The sequence below is a fragment of the Tarenaya hassleriana genome, unplaced genomic scaffold (assembly GCF_000463585.1).
Source record: "Tarenaya hassleriana unplaced genomic scaffold, ASM46358v1 Cleome8, whole genome shotgun sequence".
Taxonomy (NCBI): domain Eukaryota; kingdom Viridiplantae; phylum Streptophyta; class Magnoliopsida; order Brassicales; family Cleomaceae; genus Tarenaya; species Tarenaya hassleriana.
The window spans coordinates 1,795,438-1,814,550 of record NW_010970490.1 but is presented as its reverse complement, the minus strand read 5'-3'; the positions used below and the strand labels follow the sequence as shown (position 1 = coordinate 1,814,550).

At 41.5% G+C, this 19,113-nt stretch overlaps 7 protein-coding genes and 1 pseudogene across 11 annotated transcripts in view; 2 read left to right on the top strand and 6 right to left on the bottom strand.

The window, feature by feature from the left end:
• Window positions 1–798: 798 nt before the first annotated feature.
• LOC104802415 lies at window positions 799–3,186 on the top strand (annotated as a pseudogene).
• A 2,036-nt stretch (window positions 3,187–5,222) lies between these two features.
• LOC104802413 (paired amphipathic helix protein Sin3-like 2) lies at window positions 5,223–6,714 on the top strand. 3 transcript variants are annotated; one of them, XM_010526018.2, is made up of 4 exons: window positions 5,223–5,506; window positions 5,597–5,675; window positions 5,770–5,944; window positions 6,028–6,714. In XM_010526018.2, exons 2-4 carry the CDS (start codon window positions 5,615–5,617, stop codon window positions 6,164–6,166), a joined length of 375 nt encoding a protein of 124 aa, XP_010524320.1. In that variant the 5' UTR covers window positions 5,223–5,506; window positions 5,597–5,614; the 3' UTR covers window positions 6,167–6,714. The 3 variants fall into 3 exon arrangements, with proteins under 3 accessions (XP_010524320.1, XP_010524319.1, XP_010524321.1); XM_010526017.2 differs by having other exon boundaries at window positions 5,786–5,944; window positions 6,028–6,709; XM_010526019.2 differs by having other exon boundaries at window positions 5,223–5,675; window positions 5,786–5,944; window positions 6,028–6,713.
• Window positions 6,715–6,726: 12 nt separating this feature from the next.
• LOC104802414 (caffeoylshikimate esterase) lies at window positions 6,727–7,982 on the bottom strand. Its single transcript, XM_010526020.1, has one exon. It carries the CDS (start codon window positions 7,838–7,840, stop codon window positions 6,863–6,865), a length of 978 nt encoding a protein of 325 aa, XP_010524322.1. The 5' UTR covers window positions 7,841–7,982; the 3' UTR covers window positions 6,727–6,862.
• A 200-nt stretch (window positions 7,983–8,182) lies between these two features.
• LOC104802412 lies at window positions 8,183–10,614 on the bottom strand. 2 transcript variants are annotated; one of them, XR_770046.1, is made up of 6 exons: window positions 10,097–10,614; window positions 9,651–9,903; window positions 9,051–9,149; window positions 8,740–8,954; window positions 8,416–8,543; window positions 8,183–8,283 (listed from the first exon to the last, which is right to left on the bottom strand). XR_770046.1 is itself a non-coding variant. In XM_010526016.1 (5 exons), the coding sequence occupies exons 1-5, from the start codon at window positions 10,531–10,533 to the stop codon at window positions 8,468–8,470; spliced, it is 1,080 nt and encodes a 359-aa protein (XP_010524318.1). In that variant the 5' UTR covers window positions 10,534–10,614; the 3' UTR covers window positions 8,183–8,467. The 2 variants fall into 2 exon arrangements, 1 of the variants encoding a protein (XP_010524318.1); XM_010526016.1 differs by having other exon boundaries at window positions 8,183–8,543.
• Window positions 10,615–10,778: 164 nt separating this feature from the next.
• Window positions 10,779–13,384, bottom strand: LOC104802411 (protein transport protein SEC13 homolog B-like). The gene is made up of 2 exons (XM_010526015.2): window positions 13,277–13,384; window positions 10,779–11,883 (listed from the first exon to the last, which is right to left on the bottom strand). Exon 2 carries the CDS (start codon window positions 11,863–11,865, stop codon window positions 10,957–10,959), a length of 909 nt encoding a protein of 302 aa, XP_010524317.1. The 5' UTR covers window positions 11,866–11,883; window positions 13,277–13,384; the 3' UTR covers window positions 10,779–10,956.
• Window positions 13,385–14,280: 896 nt separating this feature from the next.
• Window positions 14,281–15,635, bottom strand: LOC104802410. The gene has a single exon (XM_010526013.1). It carries the CDS (start codon window positions 15,460–15,462, stop codon window positions 14,482–14,484), a length of 981 nt encoding a protein of 326 aa, XP_010524315.1. The 5' UTR covers window positions 15,463–15,635; the 3' UTR covers window positions 14,281–14,481.
• An 800-nt stretch (window positions 15,636–16,435) lies between these two features.
• Window positions 16,436–18,244, bottom strand: LOC104802409 (V-type proton ATPase subunit G1-like). 2 transcript variants are annotated; one of them, XM_010526011.1, is made up of 4 exons: window positions 18,139–18,244; window positions 17,437–17,550; window positions 16,870–16,970; window positions 16,436–16,764 (listed from the first exon to the last, which is right to left on the bottom strand). In XM_010526011.1, exons 2-4 carry the CDS (start codon window positions 17,522–17,524, stop codon window positions 16,621–16,623), a joined length of 333 nt encoding a protein of 110 aa, XP_010524313.1. In that variant the 5' UTR covers window positions 17,525–17,550; window positions 18,139–18,244; the 3' UTR covers window positions 16,436–16,620. The 2 variants fall into 2 exon arrangements, with proteins under 2 accessions (XP_010524313.1, XP_010524314.1); XM_010526012.2 differs by lacking the exons at window positions 17,437–17,550; window positions 18,139–18,244 and adding an exon at window positions 17,070–17,415.
• A 573-nt stretch (window positions 18,245–18,817) lies between these two features.
• LOC104802406 overlaps window positions 18,818–19,113 on the bottom strand; it is a 1,775-nt gene continuing 1,479 nt past the window's right edge. The window contains exon 2 of the mRNA XM_010526008.2: window positions 18,818–19,113. Within this exon, the coding sequence (XP_010524310.1) occupies window positions 19,008–19,113 (106 nt within the window). The 3' untranslated portion in view covers window positions 18,818–19,007.

The window sequence follows — 19,113 nt, the reverse complement described above, 5'->3', positions numbered from 1 at the left end:
TATATATATATATATGTGTGTGTTTTGTATTTGTTTTATCGGAAAATAAAATAATCCCTCAAAAACCATTCTAATAATCCCAAAGAGACATTAATGGATCTAAAAAAACATTATGGGTTCTTTTTTATTAATTGCATTTTGAACAACCTCATCAAGCAATGATTTAGTTAGTTTTTTTTTAAAGAACCACGACACCCATGAAAGAATTTGAGTTAATCTAACAATATATATGCAGTGGAATTTAATTTATTTGTACATTATGGTAAATGATTTTCCATTTGTTTGGAACGCTAATTTTTTTTATCAATGTATGAAATTCTTCATTTTAAGTACTTCCCTTACACTCGTGGATTTATTTACATGTATAGTCTCCAACCGCATTAACTCCCATGCCAAATATATATATATATATATATATATATATTGGAGACTTTCACCAACCATCAACATTAGTATATTTTTTAAAAAACATAAATAATATGGATTTAGATTTCCAACACAAAATAAAACTGGCATCATCCATAATTATGATTTTTACTATTGAGGTATATAAGTTACTCGAAAGATCAGAGAGTATTCTGATTATATAAATTTCTGATTGTAAATATTAATATTTTTTCCTTTATATCCATTATTTTATGAAAAAAAAATCGGAATATAGAAGAAAGGGATTGTGAGTATCAAAAAATACTATAGATTTTTAAAATAAAATAGAAAGAAAATAAAATCAAGAATGATATGCAATATATATATATATATATATATAAAAGACGAAAGCGATGACAAAGAACACGAGTTTTTTTTTTCCGCACGTTCCAAAACTAAACCCAAACACTCCAACAACTGAAGCTTTCCTTCATCCCAGATTGATCTGTAACGCCCAAGAAGTAATTTTTCTTCAGGTTTGGAGCTCTTGGGTACGATTCCAACCCTTTTCGATCCATTCTCGGGTCCGATTAGGATTCCAAATGAAGAAATTGAAGAGCTATTGCATGCACGTTCGGCACCAGCAAGGCGTGGAACGGAAATGGGTTCTGCCATTGGCGATCGGATTCATTTTCTCTCTGTTGCTCTTGTTCCTCACAAGCTTAGCTTCCTCCCCCGGAAGAACCCATTTAATCCCGTTTTACCGCTCCGTTTCTATGTATGGATTCGGATCCTCCGTGTTCGTCGAGTCCAAGATCAAGCCCTTGCAAGTCTCCGCCTTGCCTCCGCCGCCGCGATTCGCTTATCTCATCTCCGGCTCCGCCAGGGACGGCGATATGCTCAAGCGGACGTTAATGGCGCTTTACCATCCGAACAACCAGTACGTTGTTCATCTCGACCGGGAATCGTCGCCGGAAGAACGGCTGGATCTCAGTGAGTTCGTCGCGAATCACACCTTGTTCCGAAAGTTCCAGAATGTTCGGATGATCACGAAGGCGAACTTGGTGACGTACCGTGGCCCGACAATGGTCGCCAATACGCTTCATGCGGCGGCGATTTTGCTCCGAGAAGGGGGTAAATGGGATTGGTTCATCAATCTCAGCGCTTCCGATTACCCTCTCGTCACGCAGGACGGTAAAACCCTTTCTCCTTTTCGATGAAATTCCCCCACTATCCATGGAATTGGATCCATGTTGTTCTTATCTGCGTTCGTTTTGATTCGACTCAGATCTGTTGCACACATTCTCGTATTTGCCTCGGGACCTCAACTTCATCGATTTGGGTGGGCCTTGAGGCAGAAAGAGTGAGTATTGCTATGAACTGTGCACCCCCCCCAAAAAAAAGTCCCTTTCGGACGCCATCCTAAGATTCTGTGTTGGGTTTTGGAAATCTGTAGGAATCACAGAGCAAAGCCGATAATCATCGATCCGGGATTGTACATGTCCAAGAAAGCGGATGTTTTCTGGGTGACGCAGAAGAGGAGTGTGCCCACGGCATTCAAACTCTACACAGGTGAGCAATGAGCATATAGGGGTATATGTTTGTTTATATCTGGAAGTTGCTGGATGATGAATAGAGTGTTCATAATAGGCAAAAGAAAAAGAATCCATGATCCATATCTGGATGGGATATTTATACATATGTGTGTATGCGTAGGCGTTATGATCTGAATAGCAGCAATGTCTGGTTTAATCATATACCGTATTGAATGGGACTGAAGATGCAGGATGTGTATCTCAACTTTAGGATGTTTGAGCTGATGGCTCCATCGATAAGCTCTAGAATCTGAGCTTTTCTCCAGCCATGTGTAGATTTATGTGGGGTGGCTCATAGTGATACAATTCCTACTTGCCACCATGTTAGAAAAATCGAAAAGATGTCATCTTTTTGGCCTCTGATGTTTCGACTGGAACATGAAGCACCATAGCTGATTTGATTCGCTGTTGAAGGAAGAATCTCGGGTCTTGATGGTTTAAACTTGATATGCATAGCTGATTTGATTCTGCAGGATCTGCGTGGATGGTGCTGTCAAGGCCTTTCGTGGACTATTTCATCTGGGGATGGGACAACCTTCCACGGATTGTCCTAATGTACTATGCAAACTTCCTCTCATCACCCGAAGGCTACTTCCACACCGTGATCTGCAATGCTCAAGAGTTCCGGAATACGACCGTGAACAGCGACCTTCACTTCATATCATGGGACCACCCCCCAAAGCAGCACCCTCACCATCTCACCCTCAAAGACTTTGACAGAATGGTGGAAAGCAATGCCCCCTTTGCCCGAAAGTTCAGGAGGGATGAACTTGTTCTTGATACGATCGACTCAGAACTATTGCTCAGGAATCCTGGGATGGTCACACCTGGCGGCTGGTGTATTGGATCCAGGGAAAACGGAAGTGACCCTTGTTCTATCACCGGTGACACCTCAGCCGTGAGGCCTGGTGCCGGGGCCAAACGGCTCGAGAGTCTTATAAGCCATTTGTTAGCAACTGAGAATTTCAGGCCGAGGCAGTGCAAGTGATAGGAGAAAGGACAAATGATCAAAAACTAGTTTTATGTATACAGAAACAGGATACAGAAGAGAAAGTGAACATAGTGAGGGGAATCATACAAAAGGGACAAAGAACGGATGTGGATTCTGATTCTTGACGATGGCTGTGTTTGTATAGCTTCTGGGTCTTGTGTATGTATGATGCATTTCCCGGTGAAAATGTTTGGGGGTTAGACGAGATTCATCTGAGATCATCTTCTTCTTTTATCAAGGGAACATGGTTATACAGCAGAATTCATAAATATATATATATATATAGAGAGAGAGAGAGAGAGAGATAGGGAGAGTAGATCAAATGAAATGAAGCATCCATTGGAATTTTTCAGGGGGTTTCGTGTCACAGGAAGATGGCACCATTACCATGTCTGCGTTCTCCTGCAGATCTTCATACATATCACACAGACACTCACGCACATGTATATACATATTCACATGCATGCATACATATATAGTGTGCTATTGTATAGGCGTATGCATACATCAACATATCATGCACGTGCCTATGTTTATCGATCGAAAAGCTCATTACAACTGAAATTTATGCATTTTTCATGCTCACATTGATCATTCACATGTACAGATAATATGCGCAAGCAAATAGATGCAGAAATTAACACTCCGTGTACCTTAATTCACATGCAATGGTGCCATCTCTCCTGCGACATGAATCCCCTCAAATTCCTGTCATTTTGTCTCACAACGCTTGGACCGACGGTTCCACATATATATATATATATATATATAGAGGGCTATTTAGGGTTCATTTACATTTTTTATAATACAGTTTTAATAAAAATGAAATGAGAACGCGGTTCGTCACGTTTTCACACTTCTTTCCAATCCGAACGAATATTATTGTTTTGTTTATGCATGTATTTTAGAGCAAGTGGGGCTATACTAGTTGCGTTTCCTTTCATAAACTTATTTAAATGCAAATGGCAACTGCACTTTAGATCTATGATGATTATTTGACCCAATCATATACATATACACATATTAATATGTATTATTTATACCACGGGACAAGAGTTAATTTGTGCGAACAATCGTTATCTGAGGGAGGTTTTATTATTGACATGTTTTATATGAAATATTACACAACACAAGTTGATAGTGCTATAAATACTTTACTTCTATAGATTATTAATTTTATATCTTAATTAGTAAAACAATAAATTTTATAAAAAAGGAATCGCACAAAACTATCACATTCACGTTGTTAAAAAAAATCTGTATATTCAGTTGCTTCGCAATTTAATCTATTTATTCGATTTTTTTTTTAAAGAAAAGATAAACATATGATTTATTTTTTTGTCCATTTTTAGAGATAAAAATGTACACGGGCTTTGCCCATTGCGTGTTAACGAGGGTCCACCTGATGTGTTATTAGTCAAATCTCCCACGTGATTAAAGATAAAGCAAATGCCGAATGACATATAATCTCCATATAAAAGGCAAATTCCGTACATATAGAGTTAGTTGGATCATCTATACACACACACACACACAAAGCTCTCTATATATATATATAGTCTATACAAAGTCTTGTGACGACCAAGACCAAAACAACAATATTTTGACTCCACCCATGTTTGAATGTTTCTTTCCTCGTTTGAAAGGAAATCTCTTCAATTTGACCAACCAATACCTCTGAAATTTTGATTATTGGATTTATTAGAGCTTTTGTTAGAATAAATTGATGATATACCCAATCGAACCAAAAGACAAAACAAATGTACAAGCATTATTTTGTATCGATAATCAAATAAATTTAAATGAATACGTGTTATTTAAAATAACATGATATTGTAGAGAGTTTCAAAATAAACGAATGCAATAATGCCTAATTTTAATAACGACCACAGTGAGATTCTTCAATCTGCAGACTGCAAATGACTTGGAATATCAACGGCTATCAGAGTGAACGAACTATAGGCAGATGTGGGCCGAGCCCATTAAGCAACAAAGCCCATTAAACATCATTGGTTATTTTAAGCTCAAAAGAACGGCCACTTGTTGTAAGTAGCCTGGGCTTATATAGTAAAAGCCCTAAATTTATGAAATGGGCCTACAAATAGGCCTCCGCAGCTCAATAGAATGGCTTTCTAATTCGGATAATGTAAATGGTTATATGAATACTTAATGGGCTCAATATCAATCGGCTCGATTGTTATATAATAAATCATTCTAATGAAATAAAAATAAAAAGGCCTAACGGACGAAGTGAAGGCCCAAATAAAATTGTATGGGCTAAATATTGAACTTCTCGGCCCAAAATGAAGCTATATGAACCCCCGCCAGCCTTTTCTTCCCATATTCGAAAATTCTCAACTTCCTCTCCTCTCTCTCTCTCGCACGCGCGCACATTCGTCTCCATCTTTCTCCGTGTTCTTGTTCTTGTCCAGCATCATCAGAAACCTTCTTCATTGTTGTATGTAAGCTTGGAAATTTAAAGCTTCGCCGGAATTATCCGTTCTATACTTTATGTACTTTCGTCGGTGATTCCACTCTGATTCAAGAATCTGAGGTTCGTGTTTCGTCCTTTTCCGTTATTTTCTTGGGAAAATCTTGACTGCCAGAAAGTAGGTTTCCTCTGACCGTGTACTTTTTTTCGCAGAAATGAAGCGGATAAGAGATGATTTACATGCCTCTGGGACTCCATTCGAATGTCTTTTGGATTATGCTCGAGGAGAATCGTGAGTTCCTGCTTCGTCACTTGAAAATTCAAATCTCTAGCCACGAGGTTTACCGGAGGGTTTATGGTCGTTTCAAGATTTACTGGTTGATTAGGGTTTTTGTTGGGCAGATCTCAGATCCCTACTGGTGGAGGAGGAGGAAGTGGCTCTCGGAGGTTGACAGCGATTGATGCTTTAAGATACCTGAATGAAGTGAAGGAGGTGCTTCTGGATCAGGGGGAGAAATATGATATGTTCATTGAGGTTATGAAAGACTTTAAACATGGAAGGTAAAGACTTTGGTTTTTGTCTCAAGTGCTGAGAATGAAAGAAGAAGAGAGAAGCTGCATGATCTTGTGTTTTGCTTTGGCAGGGCGGACACAGCTGGTGTGGTTGCACGGGTGAAGGAGTTGTTCAAGGGACATAGCAATTTGATCCGTGGCTTTAACACCTTTTTGCCTGAGGGATATAAAATAGCACTCGATGAAGATGAAGCTCCGTTAGATTGTTGAATTTGAAGAAGCCGTAACCTTTGTGAATAAAATCAATGTTGGAATTCTATTATGATCTGTCATTACTCCAATATATTCAATCCAACACGATGAGCTTTTCTATAAATCCTTCTTGGATATCTTGGACACGTATGGGAAGGAGAACGAGGATACCAACGAGGTATACACTACAGTGAGGTATTTAGATCATGATTTGCACTATCTGGAGGGAGAGGAACTCTAGAATCCATTCTCCCTATTGTGTCTTTGGTTCTCTGATCCGTGACGGCTTTGGATGCTGTCTGGATTAGGTTCTGATATTTCTTACTCTTACCCAAGGAAGGTCGAGGAGAAAGGGCGGTTACTTGCTCGTCTTTTAGCTTCACTTCCCTTGTTAGCTTGTGTATATGCCTTCGTATGTAATGGTTAAGTTCAAACGTTAGGTGTGCTTAAAGAATTGGTGGTTGTAAATATAGAGGAGAGAGGATGCCTCGTTCTTTGTATATAGATCGGCCAACAAAAGTAAGTCCTTTTCCTTATAGATGTTGGTCCATATCCTCTCATGATTGCCGTATAAAATATATTGCAAAGACCTTTCCTTTTTCCTTTATTATTTTTATATTATATTCTCGCCTACAAAGTTCTCGGAAAGTTTCACGCAAATTGACGAATGCCCATTGTTGATTGATTATTTGTTTCATGATATACTTCAGAGGCCTAAGCGCCACCATCGACAGCGACAGTCTCAGTTCGAGTATTTAGCCAATCCAAAATGTCCGCGAAAACCTTATCGACGTCTTCCTCAGCCTCTCCGATGAGCTGATGCCACATCCCAGGATAGATCTTGATGGTCTTATCAACGCTCATGGCTCGCCGGTGAAGCTCCTCCACGCAGGACGGGTCACAGACCACGTCATCGCCACCATGGACGATCAGGAAAGGAACCTCAACCTCGTGGAACTGCCCCTGCAGATCCCTGCAGACACGCATGAGCTCATAGGCGGTGGCGGCACGTGGTCGAGCCACAGTCCTCCGAGGGCTAGCCAGAGCGAGTTTCTTCTTCCACGGTTCCTTGAAGGACACACCGGCGATGGAGCCACGGGTGGGGATGACATGCCAAGTGGGGACGAGGGTGGCGACGAGTGAGAGGAGGTGCTCCAATGGCCATGGAGGTTTGAACTTGGGGCTGATCCCACACATGGCCCCATTGAGGATGAGTCCGTCCCATAGGGTTTTCTGGCGGAGAGTGATGTAGATAGCGATGGCACCACCGAGTGACTCTGAGTAGAGGAAGGAGGGGAGGTGGGGAGGCACGTGGCGGCTACGGAAATCGTCGAAGAAGGAGATGCAGTCGTCGACAACAGGGTTGATGTCGGGGATATGAGTGATGAGGCCGTCGGAGAAGCCGTGGCCTTGGTGGTCGATGGCGCAGGTGAGGAAGCCGGATTTGGCGAAGAGGACAGATGTGAGCTGGAGGAACCAGCTTGACTCGCTGGTGAAGCCGTGGACGACGGCCACCAAGCCAAGGGGTCGGCCGGAAAGTGGAGACCACCACTGGGTGAAGAGCTTGAGGCCACGAGGATTGGTGACAAAGGCGGAGGAGTGGCTAACAGAGTGGCGGTTGTAGAATTCATCGGCGGAGAGAGAGCCGAAGGGGCTCTGCTCAGTCGCCTCCGACACTGGGTGAAGCCCCATTTTTGAGCTCTGTTGATTTGAATCCCAGAAGAAAAAGAGATCAGAGAGAAGGGAAGAAGGGAAGGGGGGAATATGGCAGGTAATGTGTGACGACTTTGTTATGGTGTTGTGAGGGACACGCTTCTTGTGTGGGAAGAGCCCTAACCGCTCTCTCCATCTCGATATATATATATATGCAATCCACCTCTTTTAACTTCTTGCCTTTCCTTGTCCATACGGCAACCTAAGAAGTGTCATACGATAACAACCCATATGCCATAAGCAATAAACATATGGACATAACTTGATCAAGTGGATTTCTCGGAGGGGACAACAATTGATCAAATGGGTTGAAGAATGCTCTGCACAAACAAGGATATTGGCTTTATTGATCTATTATAATAGGAAATGCCCGACACTTACCTTCATTCCTCTTAGTCATCTTCCTATCAGACTTGATATATCTGTATATACAAACTCAACTCTAATTGGAAGAACTATAAATTTAAAAAAAAAAGTAAAAACTGGAGGAAGATTATGAATTGACAAAACAAAATTAAAAATGGGAGAGAAGGGTCAGGCAAAGGGGAATATACATTGACATTGTGCGTGTGTGTGTGAGTTCCTCTCCTTTGCAGAAGGTGTGATTTACAGCAACCCAACAGCACAACTGAGATGCAATCTATTCTCCAACCCTCTTATATGATGTCCCATTAGCATACACCTGAAACCACCGCCACCAGCAGCAATCATTTTTAATACAGAATGTGAAACCACCTCCATTCCAAAATCTTGGAGATACAGTTTGTAGTCAAGTGAAAACTGAGCCGCTCCAAAATCTTCCCACCTTGTCAGCCTTTTGAAAGCAATAATCTCAACAGACAAGTGTTTTAGGATAGGTAAGAGCTCGAAAAACTTACCAAAAGAGGAGCTTTGCAAGATAATCCCGAGATGTGTCCACTATTCTACAAGTTCCACTGCCACCATCTTGGTTACCCTCTGTAGTCCTTAAGAAAGCATCTCGAACAAAATCTGAGTTGGTCTTGTCTTCAACGATCTTCAGCAACACATTTTGGACAAGTTGGTTTATGATCTCCTCCACCTCTGGTGATGATGGTCGAGATAACTCAGTCACCTATAAACATGAATTTATATTTTATATGTTACCAAGAAATTTTGAAAACTACGATGCTGAGGAGGATGAACATCAAGGAAACCTTAAGTTTATTACCATCTCAGGATCTAAGGAGCGTAGATACTCCAACAAATCATTTTTATTTCCCTTCCCACTTTCTATATGCAGAGTTTTCTTCTTTTGGGCATCTAATTCCTGAAAAAAATACATATGATAAAAAAATTAATAAGAACTCAAAAGTATCAGAAACAACCATTCATCCATTACTAAAGAAATGAGAAATAAAACAGTAGCAGCCGCAACAGTAATGGATATTCAAATCAACCAAGTCACAGGAACCAAAATCATAGGGACCATAAGCCACTGAGGACAAGCTTGCAACAAGCGACCACAGTATGGTGAGATTCAACACGGCAAGACACATGCTAACAACTACTACTACCAAGAATTTTACTTCCAAAAGTCTTCTCAGTTTGAGCCAGCACTGTGAAATTCTTATCAACAGACATAACTTCTAATCCTCCTGAAAGTAACAAGATTCTAACATCAATCCATGTTCAAAAACCTACAGAAACACTCAATAACAGAAGGAACTTGACAGGCATACCATAGTTCATTCGTATCAAGCGATGAAATTAGCTTATGGACAAATAAGAGACTGCAGAACCTGAAATTCACACATGAATCTGATATTACCTCCTTCATGCTACATAAATCAGACTGTAATCGTTGGATATATTTCAACGAGTCAGGTGATAGATCCCCAAGCACCTGTGGACTCATCCTTTCCAATTCCTCAAAACAATTCCTTAGTTTCTCATTCACTGCCTCCTCCGAACCACATCTGGCATGTTCCTTCGGAAGTTCTTCTTCCTTCTGTCTTGCATCAACCGGTATATCCAAATTCCTCGTCAAGGATACACGGTATTCCGCATTCCACAATGTATAACTAAAAATTCACGACATGAAAAAAAAAGGCAATCATAAGAAGCCAATCTCTAAATTACGTTGTGCAGACGAAGATGATCGAAATTCCCCTATATATATGCAAGGAATGATCAGATAGACAGATCGAAATTTTCCACGGTCAATCTATACAGAGTTTGGTGAACAAGAAATGGGACCAAGTGACCGAAATTTACCCGGTGATGATCGAAGAAATGAGAAGGCGATGCAGAGGCTGCTCGGAGACGGTGACAGAGACGGAGAACTGATCTGAGGGAAGGAGCCCAAGCATAGAAGATATCGTCTCTTTCATCGAATCCTTAGCCGAATCCGAAATGCCTTTGGAGATGACGGACGTATCAAGCGGCTCGATCCGGGTCACCATGTTGGCGATAACAGCAAAACCTCGGTCCAACCTCGACCGGCGCGTGGAGACGTAGGAATCGTCGGATGAGACTCCGCCGCCGCTGAGACAGCTGATGACGCCGGATGAAATGGCGCGGTTCGGTAACCGGCAAGGAGAAAGCGACGGTGAAGGCGGAGAAGTAGGACGCGGAGGATGCAGGATAGGCTTCTTGCGTGACAGATCAGTGATACGGGAGAGCATGAACGCTCGAGCTGATGCGGCAGCCATAAATGAGCGTCTGGACTCTCTCTCTCTCTCCCGTTGTGTGGCTGCGTGACAAGCGTTGATATCAAAGAATCTTTCTGCTTTTTCCCCTCCATTTTCTCTTACATATATATATTGCAATATTTTAATGATTATTATTTTATTTAAGTAATCAGGATTTGTCAGTGGGGGGTTTTCTAAAGCCCAATATACCACAAGATCCATTAAGATATCCAGCCCGTCTGTTCTGTATGTTATTTGTTCTTCAATAAGAGGCACTGCTGCTAGTTATCATTGAAGCGAAATCAAATACAGATAAATATAACATCCACCAAGAAGTTTTCTGGTACGTATTTAGAGATAACCAAATACCATGATGTTCCCAGTCAAAACCGGTCTGTAACGGGAAAAAAATTTGTCTGGGTTTAAGAGAGATCAAAACCAAACCTAGGGCTCGACAACACTCACTTGTTGCCATTCACCATCAACAGCTTCTTTCCACAAGGTAACGTTGTTGTTGCCGTCCGAGACTGCCAACAAGTTACCGGTCAACGACCATGAGACTCTCCACACCGGCGTCTTGAAATCCTTCAGAACCTTACCTTCCCATTGCTCACCTTCCTTCCCCACTGTCCATATCACCACTGTCCCGTCTTGTGAAGCACTCGCTATTGTGGATTTCGGCAGACCCAAGTTCGGCGCCCATGCCACGTCCCTGACCCAGTCACTGTGCATCTGTAGAGCCGGGAAACAGTCCATCTTCCACGACCCGTTGTAGAGTTTCCACACTTTCACGGTGTTGTCGCACCCACCAGATGCTAGCTTGTAAACCGGCTCAAGCAGACCAGAACCAACAAGGGCACCTGGGGCTGTGGATGGTGCCCATGAGACTGAAGTGACGCCGACCGGGTGGGCTTGGTCTATCCTAGTCGTGTCCCAGCCACCGTCAGCCCTGGCTGTGAAAACCGATATGTTTCCATCAGATGAACCACATGCCAAGGAGAGCCCGAGTTCATGGGGTGCCCACGCGATAGAGTTCACTGATGACTTATGCTCGGTGAAGACATGAGCCTGTGTCCATTCGTTTTGGTTACCTTCCTTCCAGATTGTGACTTGTCCATCATATGAACACGAAGCCAAGATCGAACCAAACTTTGGATGAGCCCAAGCAACCTGCCAGACGGGACCCCTGTGTCCTGTCAAGGTAGCTAGGTGCTGCGATCCACCACTGCTGTTCACGCCAATTATCTTGATCGTGCAGTCAGATGAGGCAGTGGCTACACGCTTCCCATAGTAATCCATCTGCACATCATGGACCATGTCCTCATGACCCGTTTCGATCTTTTGGGCAGGCATGTTTCAAGAATGTTTTCCCTGTGACCAAAGTACATTCCATGATTTATGGAATTAGAATATCCGTTCTGGTAAAATGCACATAAAAAGATAATCCAAATAGTAAAAATTCTGGATGAGCACTTGAGGCAAGCAGAGTGCATCTAACTACGAGATTGGCTAAAAATCTTACTTGAAACATTCTCAAACCGACACAAACACAGCGGACTAATGATTACAGAGTTCTGGTTAGCACACATTAAAGATGCACAATACAGATCTGACCGGAAGCAAGATGTAGTATATGAAAACACGATTAACAAACACAGCTTCGTAAAATTGTAGAGACTTTACATATAAATTCACGGGAAAATAACTCAAGATACACAAGTATTATTATCAGTACGCATAAATGTTGCTTTTTGTGATTCGCTCCCTAGGCAAGAAATGAGTATACAATAATATAGAGTGAACACGAATAAAGATAAACAAACATACATGAGAAGAAAGAAGCATTTTCATGTTCGAAGAATGAAGAACTCCAGACAACTGCAAATAGCCTAGATTATTCAAGTGATAACAAAAAAAAAACAATCATATGCAGCTAAACTTTTTGGTGTCCACTAAATAAATCGGTAAGTATAAGCGATATAAATAGCACACATGCTCTAAGAAATAGCACAGAATAGAAAGTTGTTGAAAATATGAAAGCAACATGACAACTTCTAACCAGCAGGAACGGTGTAAAGTGATAAGGAGCAAAAACTGCTATCTTCCCAGAAGACCATAAACAATTAGTGAGTATAATTCTCTTACGAGTCCGTTCTATGACAACATTGTGGCAAGAGGATGTTCGCATCTTTGATAAGCAAAGATTCGGGAGCCAAGCCGAATTAGGTACCAAAAAAATATGTCCTCGTCGATATGTCAATTGAAGCAAACCAGTAACCCACAAAGATGCACTTCTCTAGAGAATTGATAAGTCAAGTAGAGTGAACATACCGGAACTTAAAACCATTGAAAATCAAGGGTAAATATTCCAGAGTTGCAATCTTCATCAAACAAATCCACGGATCTCATCAATTTTCAGCCGGAAAGAAATCAAGAATTGTAGTGGTTCATTGACGAACACCATCCAAACAACAGTACACGCACAATAATCAAAGCAGTAATTGTTCATTAACAAACACCTAATGACCAGGCTCCAAACAAATCCAGCTCCGATACTCAATTAAGGGGATCTATAGGAAATTTGGTGGGCACAATCATATCGAATCCATGACTAGGCTCTCGGAAACGATTAACTTACTTTTAGGAAATCGGATTCAGATGTCGCGGATCCGAATCCAACAAAAAGAATTCACAGGAAAATCCACCAAAAAAAGGATTCGAAATCCTAGCCTCTAACATCAAAATCGAAGAGATAGTCACGTACCGTGAGAAAGAAATACAGATCTACAGATTCCAAATCCTGCACAAATGAGAGGGGACGCACGCGAAAGAGGCTGGGTGAAACTGAGAGGCAACGAGAGACGCGAGAAAAAAAAAAAAAAAGAAGGGCAAATTTTAACTTAAGTAAAATTGTAAATAACGTTAAATATCAGGGGTATAATAGTAAATTATTCATGCGCAGAGTCTGAATAGCAAGACGATGTAGTTTCTTCCGGAGGAGACTTGCCGTTCTCATCCCACGTTATCTCGAAGCCCTGGAGCTGCATAACGAAGCATCATCTCCATGTCTTCGCGCAGTAGATCCGTAGAAGTCGGTCTTACCCTTTGAAACTCCGACATCTTTGAACAATGCCAGACAGGATGTCACATTGTAAAGGATCGGGTAAAGGCGTGAAGGATCCACAATGTAACTCCACAAGAAGTTGGAAATCAACATTCGTTGCGGGGGAAGGGCAATTCTCTGTTCTCCGCCATGGAAATAAGGGCATTCGAAGTGAACCACAAAAGATAATACTGAATTACTGATAGACAACACCTGTGTGTGATACCAATATCACGAACAATGACAACGAGAGAAACTAGGCAATGCTGTCACTTTCCCTCTTCCATTGCCTGAAATGACCACTTCCCATGTACCATTTCAAGGTCGGAGCTAAACCAAACCGATAGAGCTTGTCGGAAACAAGAAAGACACTGATTGAGATATAGTTCTCTCTCTCTCCCAACCCAGTTAAGATGGATTAGTTTTGCTTGTCTGATCAACATAGGGCCAAAATGTCCTCGGTGTCTAGAAACCCACAAGAGTTGGATGCTTTTAGAAAGTTGCCCTCCTTGTATGCAAACGCGAAAAGGAATCAGTCCGCGTCCGGTATAAAAATAAAAAGGGTAAGGCGCATATGTCATTACCAAACAATCCATAACATAACACAGTTACCCAGTCAAAACACCAAACGATGCACAAGACAATTTCTCTTCAATTACCAGTCATCAGAACGTTAGTCTTCTCCATTCAACATCAGAGAAAAAGAACAAAGTTAACATTTGATGTTTCATGCTGACAACCATCAGAGTAGAAGCTTTAGAACATGAATAGAACCGTTGTACATATCAAGTGAATCCTCCCATATACCGACAGCATTTCCAAAACGATCAAATGCAAAAGAAAGGCATGAACTTTGCTTTGTACCCTCAATCGTGTGAGCCAAAGCCATTCAAACCCGTATCCTCCTTCTTAGCCACTGCGCTCTCTTCCCGAATCTCGTCTTCCTCGTCAGAATCCAGAGTGAAAGAACTTAAATTCTCCATCTGGGTCATCTCACCTCCGAGCGGTCGATAATTTGAGAGATCCTCACGGCTATATCCGTACTTGTTAGCCATAATAGAGAACAACCCGGTTGCTAAAACGACCATTAGAGCCAAATGGCAGTTGAACTGAAGCGTTGCTATAGCCCTTGCTCTGTGATACTCGTCGTGTCCTTTACACTTGATCGTGAAATTCCCTCGGCTCTTCTCGTGCAATGAGCAGCCACTGGCAATCAAACCGGTGAAAAACGATACCCCCATTTGCAGAAACCACGTTCCTTGCAGAATCAGACCGATCCCGCGACCCAATTTCGCGAAACGATGCGCCTTCGTCTCGGATTTCAGCTCTAAAACCGTCGAGAACACACAGATCGCGATGGGCGCGAGCATGAGATCGTAGTATCGATTCTCGATTCCGGACGTATCCTTCCTTTGCAAGTAGAACAGCAAGAATTCTTCGATGAAGCCGAACAGAAGTATCAGACTTGTAACCGAAGACGGAAGAGTAAAGGCAGCGTTTTTGGAGTTGACCAGAAAGCCTAGAATGGAGTATCCCAGGAACAAAGCTGCGATCGCCAGGATCTGCAACTGGAGCACCGACCCGACTCGATCGTGGGATCCGAAAGAACTGAAGAAGGAGAAAATGGAGTTTACTACAAAGAGAGACGAAAACAGAGCTACGGCGACGGAAGACGATCGCACGGGTTTTGGTACCGCAGAAACCGAAGAAGGCCTGATCTGGGTCGAAGGGGAAGAAGGGTCCGTACCAGGAGACAGGGTTGGATCCGGATTCGAGGAGTCGAGTGACTCCCACGCGCCCATGACGGTAAACCCCCCACCAGCAACGGCATAAGCCAAGAGACCCATGATTCAATTTCCCCAAACCTCTCTCTCTTCTCTCTCCAGAATTACAACAAACCCGAATTGCCGCAAAGGATTGGCGACAATCTGATGCGAAGGAGAAGATAAATTCGTTTTGCGTTCAGATGACTTGGAATTTTCCGCCCAGACACCTTCACGGAAGCTGCGAACCTGCGACCTCTTTTCGGGTGCGTCAACGTGACCCGACCCGAACAATCCAATTTACTGACTTAATGTCACGTGACTATCACGTGCCTATGATAAAAATTCTGTTGCAGACGAAGCCAAGCTCATTTTCTTTTGTAAGGAAAATGGCATATAAAATTAACTTTTATAACAATCTTATATAAATATTTGTACCATAAAATTTTTATATAAATATCTAAAATTTTTAAAATTTTATATAAATATTTAGATTTTTGAAATTTTTTTAAATAAACTAAAAATACGTTAATAATATCATCTATTTTTATTTAAAAAATATCTGAAATATATATTTATTTAGAATTTTTTTTTAAAATCTAAATATTTATATATAATTTTTAAAAATTTAGGTATTTATATGAAAATTTTATAGTTTAGATATTGATGTGAGATTTTTGTGAAAATTAAAGTATTTATATTTTATTTTTTCATTTTTTTTTGTACTGTGAAGAAATCAAGAGAAAGAGCCCTTTATAAAGGGGACTAGGGCCCATGAATTCGTTCCCGGCTGGAAAGCGTTGCAAACCAAACCATGTCGCTGACTAAACGATCAATATAGGCCCTTTAGGTTATTCGATGGGCCTAGAAGGCATCTATGAGAATTGTGGATTCCACGCGCTTCTCTCACGCGTGTCTATATAAACAATCTGACAGTACTTTGCTCTGTCGGCACAGGCAATGTTGGGCCGTGTGTGTAAGCCCAAGAACAAAACACTTAAAAGCCCATTCCGAACATTCTGAGGATTCCAACTTGGGAATTCGGTAAAGCCTAACATATGAATGAATTTACTTTATTTCGATGTATATATTGATACCTTTTTCCTGAAGAAAAGGTTCAAATGTTATCAACTCGCTAACGAGTTAACTTCGACAAAATTACACACCAACACAACGAGAGAAACAGATAAGGTCATCACAAACAGAAGAAGAAACCCAAAGACCACCTTCTTCACATATAACTCAGTTCTTCACTGTGGTGACATGCTTCAGAAGCATGTCCACCACATCGTTCGAAATTCTCGAAGCCTCCGTCTTCAAATGATGGATTTTGTCATCTGTCTCTTGCTCCAGCCTCTTCACGTTCGCCCCCGAGTCTCCGCTGCTCTGTTTTTTTTGCACAATTTTTTGTCATTACTGTTCGTTAAGAGAGGCCATTATATGAAAAGGATCATGGTGATCTTGTTGGATGAGAAGGGTTTTTGTTTTTACCTCGGTGAGTTTCCTCTGGAACTCCTGCTCCATTTGGGCTCGGTATTCAGCAATCTCTTTCTCGGCCTCTTCCTTGGCTTGCTTCAGCCTTGCCATTTTTGCTGCAACCAGGAACAGATAACACGCATAAACCCTACACATCAGCCATCTCAAGTTGTGGTTTTGTAAGCCTTTTGCTGCAGGTCGGTATAATCTCTCACGTGTGGTCATGATAAGCGAAGTGTTCATCATGCTTTGGGGATGAAGAATATGCATTATCACCCAAATGCTAAAACTTCAACAGTCTCATGACAGGCCACCCTTAAGTATCAGAAATCTGGAGCTCCATACCCATTACATACTAAAATCGAATGAAACCTGGCGAAAAAGAAGTTCACACTTTGGAACGAAGCTTCGTCCAAGGGGGTTGTCAAAGGCCCTCTCAAGAGAGCGATCTTGTCAGTCAACATGATTAAGCACGCTTACAGAGATGCGCTTCGATGAAGGTCAATTCAAACAATATACTGTCACAATCTCAAGTGTTTTAATTATCAGGGAACAGAGGATAAGAAGAAAACCCGTAATTACCATTCCTTGCGGCATTGACAATGTGCTGAGCTTCCTGTTCAGCAGCAAGCAAATGCTGAATCCCACCATGACCCCTGCTGGAATCCATGTTTTACCAATAAAAAACTCTAACACCTGTTTGTCAAGAGCAGCACAAATCACAAATCAGGGGCGAGCAAAAAGATAATCCAGTTCGAGGAAACCAATGTGGGAAAAATAAAGAGAGATATTTTGGAATAAGAGATCCCAATAAATCGGGCATTCAAATCCACAAAGCACGAGAATCGTTGTTTAGAAACCCTAAATATGAAACTAAACCTCTTCATCAAAAGAAATCGATCACTAATTCGCAGATCATGTCGATCACGAGAAGCCAACAGGACATCCCTTTTTTGAGAATTCATACATTTGTTCGGATCGATCACAATTGATCCGAGGAAACGAAGTTAAGCCACAAACTCGGAGCAGTTCAGAATTCACAACAAGTGTAACTTCGTCTCGATGTCAGATCCAATGAAATCCGAAATCTAAAACCGTGCAATCTAGTCGAAATGAAAATCGTCGGTGACGTATCGAGAACAAATTCAATCCGATTTACAAAGCCGAAGACCACAAATTCACAAACGATCATATAATTCTGTTGGATTCGCAGGAGTAAGGAAAAGGAGAGCCGTTTGGCATCTTCGGCTTCCATCGGCTGATCATGAAGAAGAAGAAGTTTACCTCTGATGAAAGAGAAGAGAGACTTAAGCCTTACGATAATAGGGTGTGACGCCCGGAAGGAAGCATATGGACCTAATATGACTGATTTACCTCTCTCCACATTAATCATTTTTTTCTTCATTAAATTTTATTTAAATATATGAACATTTTAAACTAATTTGAGAATCCATGTATATCTGGAGACTGAAATACATAGAAACACGGAATCTTTCAACATTAAGGATTTTCCCAATCAGATTTATACACACCACAACAAATAACACACACTGTCACCGGTGGCAATAAAACTAGAGAAGAACCGAAAACACACCTACCATCATTTGTGGGCCTAACGAATAGTATCTCTCGGCCCATTATGTGTCCAGTAGCTTAATTTTAATTTTAAATAATAATTATAATGGCCCATTCCTTCTGCGGTCCAGGCTCTTAATTTGGGCCTATTTGACACTTTCTTTTTATTTTTCGGCTCCAACTAGGAATGAAAGAGACAGATCAAATCCGACATCTTATGAGCCACAGCTCAGGGCGAGTCTCTCCGACAACGACGAAGCTTTTTGGGTCCTCCTCTTTGTGTTATGTTGTATGATAAGTCAAATAACAAATTCTTTCTATTTTTGTCCTCTGTATCCCCTCCACCTTGCATGAAAAGTTCCCACATTTAGAAAGAAAGAGGACAGGATAATTAAAATACAACACTTTCTTTGTAAGGAGAAAGATTACAGAAGGGAATACAAAAAGGTAATTGATTTATCTCTGTAAAGAGAGAGAGAGTCAACGCTAATATATTCCCACGGCCTCATTTCCCATGCACGACCGATGTGGCGCACGTTAGATGACAGCCCCGAATAAAACGACAAAGCGCGTGACGCTCACTTGGACAGAGCGACAATGTCGTTGTCGAAATCAATGGAGCACTTCGTGGACACCGGCAGAGACGGCGGTCCGGTAAACCTCGCCGAGAAATCTCTGTAGGGA

Coding starts and splice junctions, on each gene's coding strand:
- LOC104802413 (XM_010526018.2), top strand. CDS start 5,615: ATGATTTACATGCCTCTGGGACTCCATTCGAATGTCTTTTGGATTATG. Junction 5,676..5,769: donor GATTATGCTCGAGGAGAATC/GTGAGTTCCTGC, acceptor CTGGTTGATTAG/GGTTTTTGTTGGGCAGATCT. Junction 5,945..6,027: donor AAAGACTTTAAACATGGAAG/GTAAAGACTTTG, acceptor TTGCTTTGGCAG/GGCGGACACAGCTGGTGTGG.
- LOC104802414 (XM_010526020.1), bottom strand. CDS start 7,840: ATGGGGCTTCACCCAGTGTCGGAGGCGACTGAGCAGAGCCCCTTCGGC.
- LOC104802412 (XM_010526016.1), bottom strand. CDS start 10,533: ATGGCTGCCGCATCAGCTCGAGCGTTCATGCTCTCCCGTATCACTGAT. Junction 9,150..9,650: donor ATTTATGTAGCATGAAGGAG/GTAATATCAGAT, acceptor TATTTTTTTCAG/GAATTAGATGCCCAAAAGAA. Junction 8,544..8,739: donor CTTGCAAAGCTCCTCTTTTG/GTAAGTTTTTCG, acceptor CGGTGGTTTCAG/GTGTATGCTAATGGGACATC.
- LOC104802411 (XM_010526015.2), bottom strand. CDS start 11,865: ATGCCTGCCCAAAAGATCGAAACGGGTCATGAGGACATGGTCCATGAT.
- LOC104802410 (XM_010526013.1), bottom strand. CDS start 15,462: ATGGGTCTCTTGGCTTATGCCGTTGCTGGTGGGGGGTTTACCGTCATG.
- LOC104802409 (XM_010526011.1), bottom strand. CDS start 17,524: ATGGATTCCAGCAGGGGTCATGGTGGGATTCAGCATTTGCTTGCTGCT. Junction 16,971..17,436: donor TGTCAATGCCGCAAGGAATG/GTAATTACGGGT, acceptor TCCTGGTTGCAG/CAAAAATGGCAAGGCTGAAG. Junction 16,765..16,869: donor TCCAGAGGAAACTCACCGAG/GTAAAAACAAAA, acceptor CAAAAAAAACAG/AGCAGCGGAGACTCGGGGGC.